The sequence below is a fragment of the Zootoca vivipara genome, chromosome 3 (genome assembly GCF_963506605.1).
Source record: "Zootoca vivipara chromosome 3, rZooViv1.1, whole genome shotgun sequence".
In the NCBI taxonomy this organism is placed as follows: domain Eukaryota; kingdom Metazoa; phylum Chordata; class Lepidosauria; order Squamata; family Lacertidae; genus Zootoca; species Zootoca vivipara.
Genome location: NC_083278.1, coordinates 66,872,131 through 66,887,578, shown reverse-complemented (window position 1 = coordinate 66,887,578; position 15,448 = coordinate 66,872,131). Strand labels below are relative to the sequence as shown.

Here is a 15,448-nt window from a genome sequence, read left to right as displayed (position 1 = left end):
GTAGTTTTTTTGGAGGTCCGTGTGTGCAGCGGAGCAATCCGCGGGGTGGGCGCGGACTGTGGAGTGGTCTTGTTCCGTGGACAGTGCGGGATCTCCGGGGCGGGTCCCTGGGGAGTGGGCTGTTCTCGGCGGCGGTATCGGCGGAATCTGCGGGGTGGGCGGGGGTTGTGGAGCGGTCTTGCTCCGTGGACGGTGGACGATCTCCAAGGCAGGCTTGGGTCCCTGGGGAGCGGCCTGCTCTCGGGGCGGCTTGCTCCCTGTTGGAGGCGTGGTCTCCAAGGCGTGAGGGATTGTGGAAGTATGTTTGTCCTCGAGGCAGCTTGCTCCCTGTTTGGAGGCGTGGTCTCCGGGGCGTGAGGGATGATGGGCGTGAGGGATTGTGGGAGTATGGGATGTCCTCTGGAGGGTGCAATTTTTTTTAACACAAATCCAGGTTTTTACCTGTGTTAGGTGTGTCATCTGGTCAATGTAAGTGGATGGTTACATGCCCAAATGTGACTCTGATGTGGGCAAATTTCAGGGCGATTGGGGAAGTGGTTGTGGAGAAAGGTGTGGAATAAAAAACATGCACATTCTACATATATATATATATATATATATATATATATATATATATATAGAGACCAACTAAGTTTTTATTTTGGTATGAGCTTTCATGTGCATGCACACTTCTTGAAAGCTCATACCAAAATAAAAACTTAGTTGGTCTTTAAGGTGCTACTGAAGGAATTTTTTTATTTTACTTCGATCCAGACCAACACGGCTACCTACCTGTAACCTATATATATATATATAGAGAGAGAGAGAGAGAGAGAGATACTTTTACCTTCATGGCCTACTTGTGAGCTTCCCAGAGTCAGCTGGCTGACCACTGTTGGTGATGAAAAATTGCAGAAGACTCATAGTCCATAGGTCCAATTCACCAAGGACTTCCATTATTTTATGCTGCATTGAAGTGCACACTAAGCAATGAGGTCTCCAGCAGTTGTCAGTTTCTGTCTATACCAAGTAGCAAACTCATTTTGGGTCCACACCTCGTTTGGTAAGAGACTTGGCTTTGGATGTGCTGACAGATTACATTTTTCAGGTGGATGAGGAGTATGACTCTGTTGATTGTCCTTTGATATGGTAGGTCATGTTATCCTCCTGGGCCATCTCTATGAGTTGGGAGCAATGGTTTATGGTGGTTTCACCCAAACCAGCAGGCATCTCCAAATAGTAGTATTGGGTGACTGTACCTCAGCCTTCTCGAAATTTATCTGCAGGCTGTTAAAATCATTAGGATATTTTGGACAAGGTGTCACCAGCTCCATTGTTCTGTAAATTGTAGGCAATTGTGAACTGGATGAGGGCTATAGCAGCTGAATCCTGACAAAATGGAGACTCCGTGGACAGGTGGTTCCAAGGTCTAGGAATTGGATTGTGTACCAGTTCTGGGTGGGATCGCAATTCTTCTGAAGGAGCAAGTGTGTAGTTTGGGGGGGGGCATGTGCCTAGATCCATCAATGTCACTAGAGGCCCACATGACCTTGCTGTCTTAAGAGCACCCATGGCCAACTTTGGTTGGGGCAGCCACTTCAGTACAAGGATGGCCTTGCTATAGTGGTCCATTGGTTACTAATCTCAGTTACTACTGCAATGCACTGAATGTGGGGCCATACTTGCACCTGGTTCAGAAGCTGCAGCTTGTGGAAAAATGCAGTTCTTAGGCAGCCAGTGCAGATCTTTGTAAGCAGCCTAGTAGCTCTCAAGCAAATATCATGGTTTTTGGGTTTCTAAGTAACTTGGGGCCAATCATTAAGATCATCTGAGAACCTGCTGGTTGTTCCATGACTAGTAAAGTGTGACTTGGTGACAATGTGAAAGCAGGCCTTTTGAGTGATAGCACCCACCCCATGGAGTGCTCTCCCTTGGGTATTTTGTGGATACATTAATGACTAATATATGCCTCTTTAACATTTATAATTTTGCCCCAGCTTTCTTGGACTCTTATTTTTGACCACTGCTCAGTTTTGTAATGTACAGTTGAGTTTTGTTTTTAATCTTATCTTTTCCCTAGCTTCTTGGAAACATTATTAAATATTGTATTTTTATTAAGAAGTACAGTACAAACATTGATTAAATAATCAATGTTTAGTCATTATTGTGTATCTAATTCCCTCCTTTTACCTTTCTGGCCTCTCATTCATAGAAGAATCAAACGAAACATCTGGCCTTTCAGTTTTGAGGACAATACAATACAAAAACAAAATAAGCCAAGTTCAGTTTCATAAAAAAGAAATTTAATGATATTATTTACAGCCTGAATACAAAAAGGAAAGTCAAATACTTTATAGTTCCTCCCTCTTCTGATCTTTACTATTTAAAAACAAATTAAAAGAAAATCATGAAGTATGCCACTCCGTCAAAAGTGATTCCATCCTGCCACTAATAAATTACCAGTCTTAAAACAATCACCTGATTCTATAACTTCATTGTCTGATTTTTACAGGTAAATCCTTGCACATGTTCCCATACTATTTAACAATTATCGATAAAATTATCCTCTGGCTATTATGCCAGGTAACTTTCACTCTCAGGACTGTAGCTCCAAAGGGTGAGAGCTGTGGAACCTTGAGTACAGAAGTCTCCCTCATGTGTACCATTGATATTTCTACATATGCACATTTAGACTCGTCTTACCCTTGTCCAGCCTTTACCAACCTGGTGCTCTCCAGAGGTTTTGGACCTGCCAGCTGGAGCTGATGGAAGTTGTGATCTAAAACATCTAGAGGGCTTCAGGCTGGGGGAGACTGCCCTGGGCAATCTATAGCCTACCTGATCACTGTGAAAGAGGACATGGGTCCTGTCAACAGGGTGATACACAAGGACAGGAATGGGGAGCCTGTGACCCTCCAGTTGTTGGACTACAATTCTCGCTACTTGCGCTCAACCACAAGGTCCCCACCCCTGTACTACAAGATCGGCTTCCCAGCCTCTACCCGAGCCAGAGATGAGACAGCAACCACATTACTCAGAGTTATACATTCTAGTGCTTTCATATAACCATGGCTTTCGTTTTCTCTGAGATAACATTTTCTATTTATTAGCTGCTTCATTTATTAGCAGCACTAAAACTACAGCAGCCTTGGTTGACCATCTCCACATTATTCTGTTGTCATTATGCACAATCTGCAGGTAATTTCTTCCCTTTCAGGCCTTGGTGGAAAAAACAACAGAGCGCTTACTGGCTTCCGCTCATTTGGTTTAAGCTTCCCAGACTCTGCAGATGTTAACAAGCATGAAAGGGAAGATGCAGCGGCAAACATACTGTGAGATCTTCAGCATGTTTATCCAGAATTATGTCCTACCCAGTTCACTAGGGCCTCTCCTAGGAAGTGTGTTCAGCTTTTCAAAGCAACTACCGCTGTGTGCCCAAATAGACACAAAATACCTCTTTAGACTTAATGCAGAAACCTCCACGTTATCCTTTACACAGCAAGGGAGCACTATGGGACAGACAGCCTTGGTATGAAGTACAGAAAGCAAGCAAAGTGAAAATGTGAAGCAATTGTACCAAAAGGCATTATAGCATGCACGTGGAAGAGAAGGTTGCCACTCACCATACAAATTAAATCAGAATTCATTGGAAGGGGGCGTACCATAACGACTCATTTAACTCAGTCCTTCCTGTACCAGAGGCTCTGAGAATAAAGCAAATTGTTTCAGAAAAAAAATCTTGTCCTGTTAGGATTTTTTTTGTTTGTTGTAGAAAAAGCAAGGGGTGGAGACCCAGGCTCATAGTTTTAAACTTGTGTTGGGGTCCACACAGGCATTTTGGTTCTGCTTGGACACAACCGGTACATTAGGACTTTCAGAGATGGTGCCGCTGTTGCCTTCTTCACCAAATGTAACCCAGTGGCTGAAATCACTTGCACCGAGGAGTTTCAAATCTTTTGGAGTATGTGTTGGGCTGATCGGCAGCGGTTGAGGGACTGACTGATAAGCAATGAAGTCAGCCTCCAGGTCTAAAAGACTGGTGCTGCCTCTAAGAAAGTCGCCTGAAAGCTGCTGGTTTTGCTGCTGGAGGCACATGGGCGGAAGAACTTGCAAGCCGCTAATTATCTCTGAAGCCGTGAGCCTCAAGGGTTTGGAGTCGTCTATCGGACTCGTCATGGCTCCTGCTGCTTCAGGAAGAAAGGGCTCACTCGGAGAAAGTGGGATGGAATCAGACTGAGTGTGAGACGGATTGTTGTTATTGTTGGAATTAAATGTTAACCCCTTGAGAAACAGGCTGTCACTGCTCTGGAGTACTTGCAGATGAAAATCAGGAGGGGCAGATTTCTTTCTCCTCGGTGGAACTCTTGGAGCATGGGTAGAATTCTGAGAAGGAAGACAAGAGCTCTCCTCCAGAAGATGCAAGGCAGCCGGGTACCTTTCGCTGTTTCTTCTCCTCTCAAGGATTTTGCCTGGGGGGACTGTTCTTGGCTTAGGAACAGGGGCTGCTCTGGTAGGACTTGTAGCAATGGCTCTAGCCTCGAGGCAAGACTCTGGCAGCGCAAAGGAGAAGTGACCAACAGATTGCTCAAACTGCTCTTCTGGAGAAGGAGGCTAAGGAAAGGATGTCATAATGTCAATCAGTTACTATTCGACCAGCCCCATAGTGATTAAAAAAAGAGACAATCTCACATACCCACCCCCAAAGCATAGCTGATGTATTCTTGACAGAGGTAAGATGGTCTTCTGTAATTCTGTACATGCAGCATTCTAAAATCTTAATATATCCATTCTAAAATGTGCTAAAAAGCTTCAACATTCTGGGGAAAGAATTATGTCCTTTCCATGGCTCTCATTCCTCCTGCTAATTATGAACTCTGTCTCAGAGTGCTAACAAGCTTTGAAGCCAAAATATGGCCATCAAGGAAGAGCAGGTGCCTGCATCTCAGGTAAACTGAAGTTTGCAGAAGTACAAAAATCTTTTCTTAAAAAAAAATCTGAAGGGGGAATCCCTCACCCCCTTCCATGAGGACTCTGCATGCCTAGTATCTAGTTGGAAAAGATAAATGGGCTGCGGTGGAGGGACAGAACAGAATACTAGGGGAGAGCTCAGTTGGCTGTGGAATAGCTGAACACAAGGAGTTAGAAGCTGACCAGCAACATTGACTCTAATTTACTTAATTTATTTTAACAATGTGTAACCCACCCTTCATCCAAAAATGGCATTCAAGCTGTTAAAAATACTGCTGCCCTTTTTTGTCCCTCCCCTGCTGCTGTGGTGGTGCGGAAGTGCAAAGGAGAGAGGGCAAGAGCAGAGGCAGAGCTAGATGCACCAGCACCTGGAGCGGTGCACGTGCTGTGCACCCAGGGGCGGGGCTAGCTACCCACAGGGGCAGGGCAGGGGGGGGATGTCACCCCCCCTCAGGGCAGACCACACCCACCGCACCCCCTTTCCTCTGCCAGTGAGCAAGAGAGAGGCCAGCTGAAAGAGAAGGCCAGAGAGCAAAAGGAGAGTAGAAAGTAGACAGTGACATCTATTTGTCTCTCCGTTGGCATTTACTTAATTCTCCCTTTTTCTCCTATTCCAAGAGAAATGGACACATAAATACTAAAAAGGCAGAGGAACCATCTCAGTGTCTGTCTAGGTGATTTCCTGGTTCACACAGAAAAAGCTGTTTTTCATGTCCCCAGAACAGAAGTGAGAACTTCCCATAAAAAAAACAATGGAGAAATCCAAGGTCATAATGTAGCTGGGATTGGGCAAGAGTGTGTCTTGGCTATTCAGCTCACTCCCTACATAACCCAAAGGTAGCAGTCTTCTTTCTCCTTGATGGTACTATTTTGTTTTGGAGTTTTGGAGATGAAGGGACTTTTGAAGGTCACATACCTATTAACTCGGCTCAATGACAAGTTCAATTGCAAACGTATACCGACTGCATGTGCAACCCCCAAATTTGCTCTCTGAATATTGACTGAACCCCATAGAAGCATCTAATGGACACTTACACATCCTAGCTTCCCTCCCATCCTCTGCAAGGGTGCTGGTTTCTTAGCAGAGGGAACTTTTGGTGCTGGACGCTGAGGTATGAGCACTGGGGGTGGTTGCGGGCTGTGAAGTTGTGCAGACTTTGCAACACCGGGGAAACTTTCAGATTTAGTGACAGTTTGGGTCCTTCCTGAAATGGGTGCCAAGGCTTCCTCTGGAGTTACTGAAATACATAATTGTAGAAATCTACTTATACCACATGCCAGGTAAATTCAAAAGTTTATTTGCCCAAATAGTCTTATTCACATCAACAGATCAGTTTGAAAATGGAGTAATATGTTCAAGTTGAAACAAAAAGAAAAGCAATATTGTAATCCAAACAGACAGCTCCTTGGGTTACACTACAGGAAATGAGAACAGCAGTAAATAACATTTTAAGATGGCACCGAAAAGAGAAGTTTCTTTTGCATGCTGTGGCTCTGAAAAGATTTTTAACCAAAATTTGTTCATGTTACCTCCTTTTGCTTGCATCAGGCATCTAATTGCTTCCTCTGCTTCCTGAGGGGTGGTGGTTTTGATCTGCTTGACATTATATGGCTTGCTAATTCCAGTCCGTGATTTTGGCTTACAAAAATTTAAATGAAAACACAAATAACACAGGGAGTGAGCCCAGAAGAAAATCATGCATATGCCACTTTCTAAAGCAGAGTATAAACAGGGAAGTAGGCTTAATATTTTCAGAGTGGTTAGTTTTTGCCTACCAGCCATGAATTAATGTCAATAAATCCCTCTCACAAGAAGGAATACTTATATATGCTCCATTCCACTATGCCCTTAGGTCTTCCAATAGACACCCTGTTTAAGGAGCTGCCACCACTGGTGTGCTGATTAGACCTCGGGCAAGAATGGGGAACCTGGTGCCCTCCAAAAGCTGTTGAGTTCCAGATCTCATCAGCCGCAACCAGCCTGGCCAATGGCCAGGGATGATGGGAGTTGTAGTCCAACAGTATCTGATAGGCCACAGGTTCCCCATCCCTGATCTAGGGGCTTCACTGCTGGGGCACCCTAACCCCAGAACTGTATTATTTCTAGGACGGGTCGTATACAAACACGTTGTTTCTTTACTTTAGCATATTGGCAAAGGATGAACAAAGGATGTACTTTGCTGTCATATATTGGCAAAGTCATGCTGTGTGAGATGCTCCTAAAAGGACACTTTCTTGATGCATGTGCCCATGCATGAGTGTTTTTTCTGGCTGCCCCTTTAACGTCTTCATCCCACAGATAATGGTTGCTATGCAACTTCAGCATCTCATAGATGACATTAGAGATTTTAAGCAGAATGCGCAAAAATAAATAATACTGAGTGCTTTATAGGTCTGATGTGTCTGTTGACTTTTTAATATGTTGAAACTGTTTGTGATGTTTAAAAAAATATGTTGTATATGCTGCCTTGGATGGATTTCTATCCCGAAAGGCAGGATATGCGTAATTGTAAATACACTGTTTTCTTTTTCATCTCACCTCCTGCCCTCCACCAAATTGCTGAACTACTCACTGGTTGCTGAGGTGCCCCTGGAAGAAGCTTTGCAGTCTGCAGGATGGAACACAGAGAGTGGCCTCCTGAAGAGATGAACCCATCTGATGTGGATTTTTTAACAGATACTCCAGCTGGAGGAGAGACAACTGCATTGATTTCTGACATTTTGCACGTGGGTGTGTTAAAAAAAAAAGTAACAGTGAAAGCACTACAGTTCAGCCATGAATTTAAACAATTCTGGTCCTTGGAGCATGCAATATGTAACAGGTCAGGGGGCAGAATTCTGCCCTAAGCTAATAAATCATTTTAGGTGGAATCTAGCATTGTGTGAGCAGACTTCACCATCTTTTCTTCCCCGAGCACACCCTCAAAACCTGTTCCAGGATGCAGGGGGAAGATGACAGTGGTGGAAGTCCCACTGCAGAAGCCTCTTCTGCTCATGCAGAGCACTGGATACAGCCCTTTGTTTGCTCCAGCGGTTAATGCTCAAAGATAGGCTGGGCTGCATCTGTACTTGGGGTTCTTGCATAGAGTGGCATGTGCAGATTCCCCCATAGCAGCTGGTGCTGCTAAGTCACCAGATTGCTCTGCTCCTGCTGCTAACCCTGCTCTCAGCTTAACCTGTGGAGTGACAGCTGTGGAAGAATCACACGGATGCATCTTTCACGTGTGAAATGGTGTGCTGCGGTTTTGCTCAACAATCTGTCTCCTTATGTGCATGCATTAGTAGGCACGGTTCAGCTGTGTGCAGTAAGTAAAAAAAACCCCACACCTTTGCAGTCATGAATGAAGTATGTGTCACAAGAAACTTGTGGCACCTTAAAGGTTAATAAATGTATTAAGTCATCATAAATTAGTTATCCATTAAGTTGCCGCAATTCCACTGCCCTGTGGAACGCTCTCCCATCAGATGTCCAAGAGAGAAAACAGTTACAAGCACTGCTATTTTTCTCGAAAAAGAGGTGCTGGAAGGCATCTGGAGCCCTGTATTTTTAATATTTGATGTTTCGCTGTGTTTTTATATTTATGAAGTTTCCCAGAGTGGCTGGGCCAACCCAGTCAGATAAGTTGGGCATTAGTAATATATGATGTTATTGCAGCAACAGCTCTGAAACCGTGACCCCTTTGAAAATTGTTACAATTTTCTTTTCCTATGGGCATTATTAACTGAGTTTCACCCACTTGGACAGTACGTATTACAAAGCATTTGGTAGGATCTTTCCATTCAAAAGCCACCCTTTTCTATCAGAGCTTAGGGAGTTAAAATAAAGAAAGAATGGGGTGCAAAGGCAGAACGTGAGGCCAAATATCAGACAGTTCACACCCATGCACATTTACTCAAACATTCTACAGAGTTTAATGGGTCATGCTCCCAAATGAGTGTGATTCCTGCTTTTGTCAGACTAAAACTGCAAGTATTTATACAGCCAATGACTCAATCCTATGTAAATTGGGCCAAGTTTGCTACTGGGCCAGGCTGAAAGTTATTATGCTAATTCACAAACCTATAAATAACCTGGGCCCAAAGTATGCTTATGCTCTTCTTTGATCATGGAAATCATCTGATGGTACTTTGAGGTCCAGCTGGCATTTACCAGGGACTGAGCCTTTCATGTGGCTGGTCCTACCCTATGGAATTCCCTGACAGGAGAGGGCTGGCAGGAATCATCTCTGCCTACATTTCCTGAAAACTGTTATCCAGACAAGCCTTTGAAACATGCATTTCTTTTTCCCAACCAGTTTTCATTTATGTTTTTTACTGGGTCTTATTGTAATGTTGTATGTTGTATTCTGCCTTGCGGTATTTTTTAATGAAATGCCCGCAGGAATAAATCTCACTGGCTTCAGCACACTCCTTCCAGTGTTCTGGCTATGCTGTGGCTTTGAGGAGCCAGCAATCCAAACACTGTTTTCAGCACGGAGGGGGGAAATGTAGCCCCCCACCTGGAGGAGGAGGTCGCTGTGGTGGCTGAGGCTGCCGAGGCCTGCCTGGGACAGAAAGAGACCTGCTCGGGGAACGATGGCAAAACTCCCCACCTCCGTCCAGCTCTTGTTTTGGTTCGATCAGGTCAGCATCATCTAGGGAACATGTCAAAATCATTAAAAAATAGAAAACAGACCAATGCAAGGAAAAAAGCTATGATATCAAAAACAAATGTTTACCCATAAAAGAAGGTAAGCTGAGAAATGAACCAGGAGAAACTTCCCAAGTGTTCAGTGACCCAACATTCAACCACCCTCTTCTGTCAAGCAGCAATGTATCAAGCTTCATCAGCTGCTTGAGCTGTTTCTCCCTCTCATTTTTGGGGGGAACAAGTGTGGCAAATGACACATCTCATTATACATGATACAGTGGAACCTCGGTTTATGAACACCTCGGTTTATGAATTTTCGGTTTATGAACACCGCGGACCCATCTGGAACGGATTAATTCACTTTCCATTACTTTTAATGGGAAAGTTCGCTTCAGTTTATGAATGCTTCAGTTTATGAACAGACTTCCGGAACCAATTACACCCATGTTTCAGTTAATGAACGCTTCAGTTTAAGTACTCCGCGGACCCGTCTGGAACGGATTAATCCACTTTCCATTACTTTCAATGGGAAAGTTCGCTTCAGTTTATGAACGGTTACTCCGTGGACCGTCTGGAACGGATTAATCCACTTTCCATTACTTTCAATGGGAAAGTTCGCTTCAGTTTATGAACGCTTCAGTTTATGAACAGACTTCCAGAACCAATTGTGTTCATAAACCGAGGTACCACTGTATAGCTATTTTTAGCCATCTCACCCCTTGCTTTTTCCTGTAAGACCAATTGCAGTCGTTAACAGTTGTTAACAGGTTTACCACACCTATCAGCCAATCACCGAATCCCACCACCCTTCTGAGTAATACCCCTCCCCACCCTCTCACTAGATATAAGGCTCTGGTGACTTCTGTTTCAGTGCATCTGAAGAAGTGTGCATGCACACGAAAGCTCATACCAATGACAAACTTAGTTGGTCTCTAAGGTGCTACTGGAAGGAATTTTTTAATTTTGTTCAAAGCTTGTAAAAAGTAATAGAGTCATAGAGTTGGAAGAGACCACAAGGGCCATCCAGTCCACCCCCCTGCCAAGCAGTAAACACCATCAAAGCATTCTTGACATATGCCTGTCAAGCCTCTGCTTAAAGACCTCCAAAGAAGAAGACTCCACCACACTCCTTGGTAGCAACAGCTCTTACTGTCAGGAAGTTCTTCCTAATGTTTAGGTGGAAACTTCTTTCTTGTAGTTTGAATCCATTGATCCATGTCCGCTTCTCTGGAGCAGCAGAAAACAATCTTTCTCCCTCCTCTATATGACATCCTTTTATATATTTGAACATGGCTATCATATCACCCCTCAACCTTCTCGTCTCCAGGCTAAACATACCCAGCTCCCTAAGCCGTTCCTCATAAGGCATCGTTTCCAGGCCTTTTACCATTTTGGTTGCCCTCTTCTGGACACGTTCCAGCTTGTCAATATCCTTCTTCAATAAGCAAAATGCATGCACACACACACACACACACACACACACACACACTTGATTGGGCTTGACTCAGATAATGAGACTTGACAAGGAACCATTTTTTCTCTAACTTGGTCAGCAGGCCACACCCACAGTGTAACTTGTTCATGGAAGCCAGTCTCAAAAGCCCAATCACTGTGCTCTGAACACACCAGTTGTCTAGTCAGCCACTATCCTATAAAGATGTTACCTTTATACGGATGCAGCTTTCTTCCAGCATGGTGAGATTTGTTTGCATGTACCGTGGATGCCACCATCAAACATTCGGGCCCATCCAGCAAATCATCCACTGCTAATGCCACTTCTGTCGTTAGAAGTAAATGTGGTGGCATGTCATCCAAATAATCATCTTCATCATCAAGGATATCACCTAAATCAGAAAATATAGCAATGGAAATATTGGTGGGAAACTGGACTATCTGTTCTTGGTTCTTACTCTAGTTGCAATTTGTATAAAAAGGAAGCAGGAATGTTTAAAAGTGATGTGTAGTGGCATTTTCCTGTAGGAAGGATAGCCACTCAGGTAATAATTGGAGGGCTGTGAGGGGAACCTTTGCACATTGATCAGGGCTTTTGAACCCCTCTCCTGAATGTAGCCCCATCACATCGCTTAACAAAGCTCTTCCAAAACACCTTCCAATGCAACAAGAGAAGCAGAAGAAACAACAACAAGAAGAAGAAGACATAGGAAAATCCCTCTGCTAAATGCCCATTTATTTTACTGCAGCTGTCTCTGGCAGCAAGTCTCACTATGGGAAGTACAGTGAAGAGGAAGGTTAGCAAATAAGTGTTGCAGGACTGAATCACTGCTCACGTTCCTGATTCCAAAGATACCGATCAAGAGCACACACAGAGACTTGGAGAGAAACTGAGGGATCACAAATCTACCTTTTTCCTTTTTCTGATGAGGCTGCATTTTAATTTTAATGTATTTAATCTTGTTTTTAAGCTGTATCTTAATTAATTGTTTTATATTCGGTGTTAGCCGCCCTGAGCCCGGTCCTGGCTGGGGAGGGCGGGGTATAAATAAAATTTATTATTATTATCTACAGTCCATGCCACAAACCTTCTGATTCATAATCTAAACTTGTAAAATCAAAGGTTTCCTCCAGTAGACAGGAGTTTGCTGTGGGTGACATGGGGGCGATGCTGTCTCGTTTCCTAGTGATTTCCTCCTGAAGGCCCTTCAGCCAGTCCTGGGTTTTAGGCCAGATATTCACTGTCTTGCCTTTAATCTGCATTACAAAAAGAAAAAAGGAAATTGGTTAATCAAATCACTATGCACAAACGAGACCCAACCATCAACAGAATGTAAACCGAAAGCTTGTTTCAACAGATTTGAGACAAAAGCTGTCAGCTAAATATTTTAAAGAGAGTAGGTGGAGCTCTTGATTGGCTAATTTTGATAGCTGACATGTAGAGGGAAGGTACTATGACATTTTCCTCACTCTTTTGTAATATTCTCTAAGGTTTCGTTTCGTCTTGGTGGTGGCTGAAGTGTGTTCAAGGGCCACTTGCACTGTGACACTGATTGGGAACTAGGCCTGCTTACATAAACAGTACAGTGGAACCTCAGTTTATGAACACCTCAGTTTATGAATTTTCGGTTTATGAACACCGCGGACCCATCTGGAATGGATTAATTCACTTTCCATTACTTTCAATGGGAAAGTTTGCTTCAGTTTATGAACGCTTCAGTTTATGAACAGACTTCCGGAACCAATTACACCCATGTTTCAGTTTATGAACGCTTCAGTTTAAGTACTTCACGGACCCGTCTGGAACGGATTAATCCACTTTCCATTACTTTCAATGGAAAAGTTCGCTTCAGTTTATGAACGGTTACTCCGCGGACCGTCTGGAACGGATTAATCCACGTTCCATTACTTTCAATGGGAAAGTTCGCTTCAGTTTATGAACGCTTCAGTTTATGAACAGACTTCCGGAACCAATTGTGTTCATAAACCGAGGTACCACTGTACTTTGCCTACTCACTAGAAGCTATGGAATAATTCTGCAATTCCTCAGTGCCATATCGAACTGCTTACTTGCCTAGTGTAATCTGGACTCTGCTACTCCACTGTTAATGCCCCTTTCCCAGTCACTAATGATTATGGTAAAACCAGGAGGGCCAAGCTGATTCATTTGTAAAGTAGTACTGCATGCCTCTCCCTCTAAAGAAAGTTGGTCATTTATACATGCCCTGCATTGCCTACTAATTACACAGCACATAAAAGTGTACATGTTAATGCTAGGTAGGGGGATTTAATTTGTGTGAAAGTGTTTCCTGGAGAAAATCGACCTGGTTTTCAAAGTCCAAGTGTACATAGTATTGACTTGGCCCACCCATATCCACATCAATGACATGCTTAAAACTGAGGATCCTGGAAGTTCAGCCTACAAAATGTCACTCTCATACAAAACATAAAGACAATGAGTTCTGTGGAAAATTAAAGACTAATGGATTTACTGTGGCAATGGCATGAGCATCTAGTGAAGTAGGCAATTGAATGCCATAATAAATGTATTTAGTCTTTAAGGGATGACAGGAGTCTTCCTTGTCTGAGTAGTCACACCCACCAGCTTATAGTTTTCAGAGATTTTCTCTGGAGCTTGTATTAGTAGCTGACTTTTTTTTTTAAAAAAAAAAACCCAGTCAGCCTGAAACTACAAGCTGGTGTTCAGGGAAATGTCAGCTCCATATTAGAGATGCAGTCCAATGAGGTCTGTAAAAATGCCTGGTATTCAGAGAAATCAAAGAGAATAGTGAATGTCAGCTCGCTCTCCAATAGCCATTTAGGTACCTAAAATAGTGCAGGGATTTTTTTTATTTTTCTTACCTTGACACCATCTACATCAAGAACTTGAAGAGCAGACCTGCTTTCTGCAAATGTTACAAGCATCTGGCCTCCATTGATCCTGACAAGAATAGAAAGAAAGAAAGAGGTGGTCAGTCAACTGTGCACATGCCTATTACTTCCTGCATTTAGCTTTGTGAATAGTATAATTGCCTCCAATGTTTTTAGGGGAGATGGTACTAAATTTCTCATCATGCTCATTCAGAGTGAATGATTCTGTATCTGTGCCTAACTGAAAAGCTGGTGTACTGAGATAATATCTGATACGTTGTTTCAATCACATGTTATGTTCTCACTCTGGGCTTAAAATTAGAGCAGATTTAAGATGAAATGGGGAAGAGGAGAAGCATGAATGACTTAGGTGAATTCTTTTAATATTTATTAGGTAATATCCAGATTGGCTCTGGCTTTTGCTCCCCAGCAACTGGTACATTGCCTCTGAACCTGAATCTCCTTTGTTTTGAGATGTGTACAGTGGTGCCTCGCTTAACGAATGCCCTGCTTAACAAAATTTCCACTTAACGAAAGGTTTTTTCTAGCGGAGGTTGCCTCGCTAGACGAATTCGTTTTATGAAAAATTTGTCTAGCGAATCGCGGTTTCCCATAGGAATGCATTGAAATTCAATTAATGCGTTCCTATGGGCAAAAAAAAATTCAATGCATTCCTATGGGATTCGCTAGACGAATTTTTCGTTATAAGAAAAGACCCGTGGAACGAATTAAATTCGTCTAGCAAGGCACCACTGTACATTATATGTGCAAATACAGGAGAGCTTATTGAAAGGGGGCTCAGCACTTTTTGGAATGGAGTTGTACTCCATATGCTAAAGACCACATGTTGATATTAGAAAACATATATTTTTTCCCCTTTGCCACACTTCAGTGATTGCTATGACGATACACTCGCAATCGGGGTGACTGAAGAGTGGTAAAGGGATAAGTTTTTTAAAGCTTCAGTACAAGGCAATAGGAATTCTATTCCATGCTGATGATCATGATAAATAATTAGGTTGTGGGATAAATTCTGGGGCAAGTAATTTATACACAAGGATGGTGGTGCCTTTTGACTATGTGCCAAGGGTATGCAAATTTGTTAAATAATGTGAAGATCTAATACGGAGATGTGGCTGCATTATTCACACGCATACACAATACTCAATGTATGTCAAGAGAAACAACAACACATTATATCAGAGTATAGAAGCTTTTTGTTTGAGGCAGCCAAGAACACAGTGTTCTGACCCACCCGTGTTTGAATTAGGGTTAAGTCCATTCAGCATAAATAATTCAGAAATATACCCAGAACGCAAGAGAAGTGTGTGCATTTTAAGCTGACGCTTTAGTTTGCCCTAAGGTACTACTTCAGGGTAACCTGTCAAGCTTGTCTGACCAATTCTTTAGAGGAGACCACTAGCTCTCAGGAGCCATTTTGTCAGATAAACATACAGGAAAGCTGACCTGCCATTTCCTAAGCACAGTGGCTCAACTTTTTGGCCTACTTCAGTTTGACCTTCTGTTATTATGGCTGTGATTGTTGAT

The 15,448-nt window shown here is 43.1% G+C and overlaps 1 protein-coding gene across 1 annotated transcript in view; it reads right to left on the bottom strand.

Moving 5' to 3' along the window:
• Positions 1-937: 937 nt before the first annotated feature.
• SYNJ2 (synaptojanin 2) overlaps positions 938-15,448 on the bottom strand; it is a 54,990-nt gene continuing 40,479 nt past the window's right edge. Inside the window, exons 19-26 of the mRNA XM_060273270.1 lie at positions 13,892-13,991; positions 12,118-12,286; positions 11,242-11,421; positions 9,447-9,581; positions 7,521-7,633; positions 6,478-6,586; positions 5,983-6,185; positions 938-4,590 (exon numbers count right to left, since the gene is read on the bottom strand). Coding sequence (XP_060129253.1) covers positions 3,778-4,590; positions 5,983-6,185; positions 6,478-6,586; positions 7,521-7,633; positions 9,447-9,581; positions 11,242-11,421; positions 12,118-12,286; positions 13,892-13,991 — 1,822 coding nt within the window. The 3' untranslated portion in view covers positions 938-3,777. The remainder of the gene's footprint in view (positions 4,591-5,982; positions 6,186-6,477; positions 6,587-7,520; positions 7,634-9,446; positions 9,582-11,241; positions 11,422-12,117; positions 12,287-13,891; positions 13,992-15,448) is intronic.